Source organism: Thamnophis elegans, chromosome 13 (genome assembly GCF_009769535.1).
Source record: "Thamnophis elegans isolate rThaEle1 chromosome 13, rThaEle1.pri, whole genome shotgun sequence".
Taxonomy (NCBI): domain Eukaryota; kingdom Metazoa; phylum Chordata; class Lepidosauria; order Squamata; family Colubridae; genus Thamnophis; species Thamnophis elegans.
This window is the reverse complement of record NC_045553.1, coordinates 7,465,539-7,474,529: the sequence shown is the minus strand read 5'-3', so window position 1 is coordinate 7,474,529 and position 8,991 is coordinate 7,465,539. Positions and strand designations below refer to the sequence as shown.

Below are 8,991 nucleotides of genomic sequence, written 5' to 3'. Positions count from 1 at the left end.
CCCCTGCTCAAGTAGGAAATCGTGTACCATTTCATATAGGTGGTTGTCGAATCTATTCTTAAAAACCTCCAGTGATGGAGCCTTCCACAACTTCTGGAGACAAGTCGTTCCACTGGTTAATTGTCCTCACTGTTAGGGAGTTTCTCCTTAGTTCTAGGTTGCTTCTCTCCTTGATTAGTTTCCATCAAACTAGTTATGAGTCCTTGAGAAAAGAGCAGGGAAAAAAATAAAACCATAAATATGATGAGGATCTGGTCTTTCTGAATGAAGATTACTTGGATAGGATGATCTTTCCCTCTTGCCTTATATCAACCAAAATTACACATTTGTCCCTTCTTGTCAAATTTCACTGATGCACCCAAGACAAAAACAAAATAAAGGAAAGGAAATGAAGAGAAGGGTTTTGGTCTCACTTCCCCACCTGAATCAATTGCTGTGGAACTGACTACCTGTCCAGACACAACAATAGTAGATGGCTTCATCTTCAACCAGAGCCCCAGTGATAGTCAAGGACATCACATTCCCTGATCTGGACCCGGAGAAACGGGCTGGAATCCCCGATGGTCTGGAACTGGTTCCATAGATCAAAGATCGAGGTTGTTGCCCAGGTATCTGCTGTGACCACCAAGGGTGGTTGCCATCCCCAAGACTTCCACCATCGTATCGACAAGATATGGTGACTGTGCCCCCAGGGGTCACAAATTCTGGGTCCTTCAGGTTCTGCAGTTGTTGAAGGCTGGGGCCTGAAAGAGAGCAAGACATTGCTTGTTCAACAGAGAGTCAAGAGGACCATCAAGAATGGCAGTTATCTATCAAGGAGGTTCTTCTGAGTTCTAGAAAGTGTTGTGCCTCCTTCCAAAGGGATTCTCCTTACCAACAGAGAATAGAATGATGGAAAGAAGAAGCGCCTGGGTCATGGTGGGACAACTCAATGGGACAATCTCTTCTCTAAAGCGAATGGATTTTCGCCTTGGCTCCTCTCCGCCTCTCTTAAACCCTCAAGGGACAAGAGAGGACCTCCTCATGCAAATGTCTTTCCCTTCAACTATCAACCCAATCCTTTGGGAGGCTGATCAGAGAGGAAAGGAAAATGCTGCTAAGATATGACTTGCTGAAAAGCAATATTTCTGGTAGTAAGGAGCGGAGGACGAGGCAAAACTTCGTCTTTTAATACCTTGAAGGATTTCTGGAGGGTGTTCTGTGAATCTCTTTTGATATGCAGGAATTAATGAAATGATATCGCAGAAAGCAATGCTTCGGTGAGTACGTGGGATGGATTGGGAAAACCAACAGCAAGCTCCTTGACCAAGTACGGCTCAAAAATAGGAAAAAGAAGGGAACCACCCTCCAATTGGACATATAAAGCAGGGCAGTTCACAAACAATCCTCTTACTGGTTTTTGAAATGTTTTGAAATGTGTCACCAGGAGCAGAATTGTTGGGACTAAACATTTTCTTTTATCCTGCATATTTCTCATGTTTTTGCTCTGATTTGGGTTTCCTGATACAGTAAAAAGCACACGCTTAGTCTCCCAAACCCTCTTTTTATTTCAAAGGCTGTGTATTATGTTCATTCACAGCCCTTAGTGAGTCACAAATTGTAAAGAGTTCGACAGTGCTCTGCCAAAGTCTTTCAGGATAAGGCTGATAAGCACCCACCTTTATCTTCCTTGAAACGCTGCCGAAGACCTAGCTGGCAATTTGCTTGGCAAGGCCACACGGAGCAAAGAGTCAAAACAGAGCTTCAGAATTAAACCAGCATGAACAAAGTTGCTTCCTGCAAAGGCTCATGTGCCTTTGCTCCTCCTTTATGTCCTATGGGAGGGGCCAATCACCTCCAAGCCTTACTCCCAAGTTATCCCTTTTGTTTTAACTGTTCTTGCCTTCTGGCAGCTCTGTGCATGCATACACTGGAAACAGGTTCCCCTTGTTCCTCTGCCTCACTGGTGTCTGACTCGGAAGCTCTGGAGGCACATAACTCACAGATGGCCCCGGCCCCCTCTCTGCCTCTCACACAGAGCCCTTGTCCAAGCCTTCCCCAGACTCCTGGACTGGCCCATGTTCCTCCCCAACCTCCTCACTGTCCAACTTTGCTGCCAGCTCCAATTCTGTGACGGATCATGCCCTCCTCCCTCCCTTACTCTAGAGGAAAAGTCTGGACTTTGAAGGAGCCACATCTGTTATCCTTTTGCTTAAGTTATTGTTTTGTTTTGGAAAAAACACGAAAGGGCACCAGCAGCCCCTACTGGCCACTGATGTTGCAACATCTGCAGTATCCCCATCTGGGCTGAAGAAATGCAGCATTTATGGTCCTTCAAGAACCATCATGTCGTCCTCTTCAAACATCAGAGGCAGGGCAGACAAAAGAAAAGAATGATGTAGTGTTGTGATAAGTAATAATTGGATATGAATATTGAATGGTACCCATGAAAGGAAGATTAGAAATCCTTTTGGATTATATACAAAGGTTAATAAAAAAGAATTAAGTTAGATACAGTTAAGTTTTGATTATTAGGGGGAAAATGTTATGATACAGGATATAGTCAAATAAAGGAGGGATAATGATGACAACCTATATATATATGTATGAGTATAATATAAGGAAACTAGATGAAAATTGCCAAGAGTGATTTGGAAAGGAGGATTAGAAAAGTTTGTTATTAAATATTATGGATGTTTAGCTAGAATAGGACATAAGGATTCAGTGTTATTGGAGGATTTTAGAAATATTAAATGAAATGTCAATATGTGGTTATGTATTAAATTTTGTAACCAACTGATACACTTTCTACAGTATGTAAAGAAGGAAGATTTTATGTGTTGTGTTTGTTTTGAAATAAAAATAAATTCTATTTTTAAAAAAAGAAAAGAATGAGATGAAAAAAAGGACAAGGAGGGGACAAATGTGCCTTCTTTATTACTTCTCCTACAGAGAATGACACCAAAAATCGCCTGCTGATTTTAATACTTCAGTTTGAAAAAAAGAAGTTTAGGTAGGAATTATCTACACATCTGGAATATTGTGCTTCTGTGTGCTTGTCCTTCTCAACCTTAGTGGTTCCAGTGCAACTCATTTAACAATTGCAATTGTTAAGAGGCCAACTGATAAGTGGGTTGCCCTGAATCTTTGGGCCTTCTGTGCCATAGTTGTTAAATGAATTTCTGCAGATGTTGCTTTAATCTCAAGGTTGTGAGAATGAAGCTGGTTTTCCACCATTGACTTGATTTGTTGGAAGCCAGTGGGGAAGGGCCAGGGGCTCATCACATAACTCCAGGATGCTAGAACCATCCAAAATAAGTGTCCTGACTGTGTGCAATTCTTTTGTAAAACCATCTGCAACCTGTGTTGAGTGAAGCCTTCAAGGAAGACAGAGGCACCTTCTGGTTTTTGTCACAGTTCCCCATAAGGTGGAATCACTGTGCACTGAATATTGCCATCATAAGACAAACAGTAATAGTCAGCCTCGTCTTCAGGTTGAACGTTGGAGATGGTCAATGTGGCCGAATTGGAGGAAGAATCATAAGAACCAGAAAACCGCTCAGGGATTCCAGACGGCCTCTCACTATCTTTATAGATCACTGCTAGGGGTTTAGTGCCAGGTTTCTGCTGATACCAGCTCACATAGTAGCTACTAATGCTACCACCTTCCCTGGTACAGGTGATCCTGACTGTTCCTCCTGGGGATACCGACTGAGAAGCTGGTTGAGTCATGGTGAACTGGGCCAAGGCACCTGCAGGGGGGAGAAAAGGGATGAAATGCATGTAAGATGCCATAAGAGAGAAACATTTTTAATTCAACTGAAAGGAAAGAGAAACAGGACTAGGAGAAGGGAATAATTCCAGAAATGGAGAAATGTTCCAAGGAAGAGAAGAAGCTGCTTGATCTTTTCCAGCCAACAGGATACTTTACCAGTGAAGAAGGTGAGGAGGAAGAGGAGGAAGAGAAACGGTTGGGCCATGGCAGAGAAATGGGCAAGGACTGATCTTCTGAAACCAAAGTTCCTTCTAGGTGGACCTCTTCTCCTCACACTTAAGTTGAGCTGCAAGGAAGAGAGGCTGCAAAGGTATGCAAATACCCTTCCTCTTTCTCCCTTTCAAAGCCTCTACATCTATTTCCAGGGCAAGGGCAGGAGGTGATTGGCAGGAGATTTTATTGGTGAGTCTCCACTGAAGGAGGAAGGAGGAAGGGTAGAGAGTCCAACTCCATCTCTCTTCCCATAACTTCCCGAACTGATCTGTCTTTAGGATTCCCAGATTTCAGCATGAGAACCTAAGCAAAGGGTCTGATAGGCAGGTGGACCATTGGAAAGAGGTGGTCCCTGCATTAAGCTGCCCCCCATGCCGCAAAAGCTTTAGAAAGAGGACTAGAAACTTAAACATCACTCAGAAGAATATGGGGAACTAGTGCAGTTGCTCCCCTCAATTCAGGGAAATGACCTAACTTTGAGGTTAATGCAGGGTGTGCTAATAGCAAAGGGGTGGGCTTCTCCCCCCAAACACATTAACCCCTCCCCAATTTCAACAAAGCATGTGGCCATCTCCATCCAGGGACATCATTCCTTTTCTTGAATGTACACCCCCTCTACAGGTAGTCCTCAATTTATGACACATCTGAAACCATCAAGGAGGTTGTTACACAAGTCACATCCAATTCTACGACCGTCCTTGCCACAGTTATTAAGCAAATCCCTGCAGTTGTTAAGGGAATCTGGGTCCCCCCATTGATATTCTTTGTAGAATGCTAGCTAGGGAGGTGATAGAAGGTGATGACGACATGAAAAGAGGATGCTGAAACTGTCGAAAATGCATTTCCTGGATGCGTGCAATTATTCTGTCAAACCACCAGCAACCAATGTTGAGCGAAGCCTTCAAGGAAGGCAGAGGCACCTTCTGGTTTTTGTCACAGTTCCCCATAAGGTGGAATCACTGTGCACTGATAATTGCCATCAAGAGACAAACAGTAATAGTCAGCCTCATCTTCTGGTTGAACGTTGGAGATGGTCAAAGTGGCCGAATTGGCGGAAGAATCATAAGAACCAGAAAATCGCTCAGGGATTCCAGAAGGTCTGCTAGAATAACCATAGATCACTAGTACCGGTTTAGTGCCAGGTTTCTGTTGATACCAGCTCACAGAGTAGCTAGTAATGCTACCACCTGCCCTGGTACAGGTGATCCTGACTTTTCCTCCAGGGGATACCGACTCAGAAGCTGGTTGAGTCATAGTGAACTGGGCCAAGGCACCTGCAGGGGGGAGAAAAGGGATGAAATGCAGCTGAGATGAAACCGGGGGGAAATATTTTAAATAAAATGAACGAAAGGAAAAAGGGGACTAAGAGAAGGGAATAATTCCAGAAATGTAGAAATCTTCCAAGGAAGAGGAGAAGATGCTTGATCTTTGGCTGTCAACAGGATACTTTACCAGTGAAGAAGGTGAGGAGGAAGAGGAGGAAGAGAAACTGTTGGGCCATGGCAGAGAAATGGGCAAGGACTGATCTTCTGAAACCAAAGTTCCTTCTAGGTGGACCTCTTCTCCTCACGCTTAAGTTGAGCTGCAAGAAAGAGAGGCTGCAAAGGCATGCAAATACCCTTCCTCTTTCTCCCTTTTAAAGCCTCTAGATCTATTTCCAGGACAATGGCAGGCATTGATTGGCAGGAGATTTCATTGGTGAGTCTCCACTGAAGGAGGAAGAGGGAAGGAGGAAGGGTAGAGACTCCAACTCCATCTCTCTTCCCATAACATCCAGAATTAATCTCTATTTTAGGATTCCCAGATTTCAGCATGTTGGAACCTAAGCAAAAGATCTGATGGGCAGGTGGAGCATTGGAAAGAGGTGGTCCCTGCATTAAGCTGCTCCCATGCCATGAAAGCTTTAGAAAGAGGACTAGAAACTTAAATGACATCCAGAAATGTATTGGGAGCTAGTGCAACTCAGGAAACAGTGGTGTAACTTTTATTAACAAACACGTTTTTCAATTATTTTCAGCTTATAGATACTCTTCAAAGGCAACCCCATTAGCGGTGCATTGCAGTAATCTATTTGGGGGAGGGGTAATCCAAAGATCCTACTATTCAACATATACATGAAACCGCTGGGCGAGATCATTCGGAGGCACGGGATAAAATACCACCAATACGCGGACGATACTCAATTGTATCTGTCCGCCCCGTGCCAACTCAATGAAGCGGTGGACGTGATGAACCAGGGTCTTGAGGCCGTTAAGAACTGGATAAGCGCTAACAAACTGGTACTCAACCCGGACAAGACCGAGTGGCTGTTGTGTTTCCCTCCCAACAATTTGGCCAATATTCCAACACTCAGGCTGGGGGGTCAAATTTTATACCCCTCAGATAGGGTCCGTAACTTAGGAGTCCTCCTGGACCCACAGCTGACTTTTGACCACCATTTGTCGGCTGTGACCAGGGGGGCATTTGCCCAGGTTCGCCTGGTCCGTCAGTTACGGCCCTACCTGAACCAGGAGGCTCTCGCAACAGTCACTCGAGCCCTTGTGATCTCTAGGCTGGAATACTGCAATGTGCTCTACATGGGGTTGCCCTTGAAGTGCATCCGGCTACTGCAGTTAGTTCAGAATGCAGCCGCGCGAGTGATAGTGGGCGCACCGCGATTCGCCCACATAACACCCATCCTCCGCGAGCTGCACTGGCTACCTGTTGATCTCCGGGTGCGCTTCAGGGTATTGATGACCACCTTCAAAGCACTCCATGGTAGTGGATCTGGGTACTTGAGAGACCGCCTTCTGCCAATTACCTCCCTCCGACCGATTAGATCGCACAGACTGGGCCTCCTCCGAATTCCATCTGCCAGTCAATGTCGACTGGCGACTACACGGAGGAGAGCCTTCTCTGTTGCAGCTCCGACCCTGTGGAACGACCTCCCCGTTGAGATTCGCACCCTCACCACCATCCAGACCTTCCGCACGGCCCTTAAGACCTGGCTATCCCATCAGGCCTGGGGATAGGTTCTCAATTTACCCGCCCGAATGTTGACTGTTGAATGCAAGTTGTGTTTTATTAATTTAATTTTGCTCACATATTGTTTGTTTTTGGTATTGCACCCCCTTCCCTATGATTGTAAGCCGCCCTGAGTCCCCTCAGGGAAAATGGCGGCCTATAAATCCTAATAAAATGTCTATAAAAAAAAAGATGATCACTCCCCCCAATTCAGTGACCTGACTTCAAGGTTCGTGTAAGATTTGCTAAAAACAAAGAAATGGCTCTTCCATTAAAAATCACTAATCCCTTCCGAAATTTCCAAATCAAACTCAGTCCAGCATCTGGTCATATCCGTTCAAGGACCTGAGTCAGTGGGTCGTATGAAAACTATCTGGGTAGGTAGTACTCAGTTTAGGACCACAGTTATAACCAGAATTGTCATTGCTTAGCAATGCTGTCCTTACATGAGTCACATTTTGCAATCTTTTTGCCAAGATTGTTAAACAATGACTGTTTTTTAAAAGTGAATTACAGTTATGAAACCAATCCGACTTCTCTTATTGAATTTGCTTCTCAGAAACCGGCTAAGAAGGTCAAAGAGGGGGAATCACTTGAAAAGAAGATACTGAAACAATAGAAGATGCATGTCCCGGTTGAATGGACTTCTTTTGTAAAAACACCTGCAACCTATTTCAAGAAGCCTTCAAGGAAGACAGAGGCACCTTCTGGTTTTTGTCACAGTTCCCCATAAGGAGGAATCACTGTGCACTGAGCATTGCCATCATAAGACAAACAGAAATAGTCAGCCTCATCTTCTGGTTGAATGTTGGTGATGGTCAAAGTGGCCGAATTGGCGGAAGAATCATAAGAACCAGAAAATCGCTCGGGGATTCCAGAAGGTCTGCTAGAAAATTGATAGATCACTAGTTCCGGTTTAGTGCCAGGTGTCTGCTGATACCAGCTCACGTAGTAGTCACTAATGCCTCCACCTGCCCTGGTACAGGTGATCTCGACTGTTCCTCCAGGGGATGCCGATAGAGAAGCTGGTTGAGTCATGGTGAACTGGGCCAAGGAACCTGCAGGGGGAAGAAAAGGGAATGAAACGCAACTGAGATTCAGTCAGAGAGCAACCTTTTAATTCAAGTGGAAAGAAAGGAAAAAATGGAACTAGAAAAAGGGAATAATTCCAGAAATGTAGAAATCTTCCAAGGAAGAGGAGAAGATGTTTGATCTTTGCCAGGCAATGGAATACTTTACCAGTAAAGCAGGTGAGGAAGAAGAAGAGGAAGAGAAACCGTTGGGCCATGGCAGAGAAATGGGCAAGGACTGATCTTCTGAAACCAAAGTTCCTTCTAGGTGGACCTCTTCTCCTCACGCTTAAGTTGAGCTGCAAGGAAGAGAGGCTGCAAAGGCATGCAAATACCCTTCCTCTTTCTCCCCTTTAAAGCCTCTAGATCTATTTCCAGGACAAGGGCAGGAGGTGATTGGCAAGAGATTTCATTGGTGAGTCTCACTGAAGGAGGAAAGAGGAAGGAGGAAGGGTAGAGATTCCAACTCCATCTCTCTTCCCATAACTTCCTGAACTGATCTGTCTTTAGGATTCCCAGATTTCAGCATGGGAACCTAAGCAAAGGATCTGATGGGCAGGTGGACCATTGGAAAGAGGTGGTCCCTGCAGTCCGCTGCCCCCCCCCCCAATGCCACAAAAGCTTTAGAAGGAGGACTAGAAACTTAAATGACACCCAGAAGTGTATTGGGAGTCAGTGCAGCTCCAGAAGTACAGCTATAACTGGATTAACAGACAACTTTTCAACTAAAGTGGCTGGCAGATTTCATTCCCTCCTTGGGGAATGGATTGAAGATCCAACTCCACTTCTCTTTCTAGAACATCCCGAATTGATCTGCCTTTTGTATTCTCACATTTCAGTGTTGCTGGAACCTACGCAAAGGAGTGGATGGACAGGTAGAACCCTGAAAATAGCTGGTCTCGACGTTAAGGTGCCCCCATGCCATGAAAGTTATTAAAGCGTCACCAGAAT

General features: G+C 44.9%; 2 gene segments (V, D, J or C); both read right to left on the bottom strand.

The window, feature by feature from the left end:
* Positions 1-4,900: 4,900 nt before the first annotated feature.
* LOC116516759 lies at positions 4,901-5,554 on the bottom strand. The segment is given in 2 exon segments: positions 4,901-5,241; positions 5,420-5,554. Coding segments are annotated over 2 exon segments (390 nt in total).
* Positions 5,555-7,687: 2,133 nt separating this feature from the next.
* On the bottom strand, positions 7,688-8,299 carry LOC116516758. The segment is given in 2 exon segments: positions 7,688-8,028; positions 8,210-8,299. Coding segments are annotated over 2 exon segments (390 nt in total).
* Between the last annotated feature and the right edge of the window lie 692 nt (positions 8,300-8,991).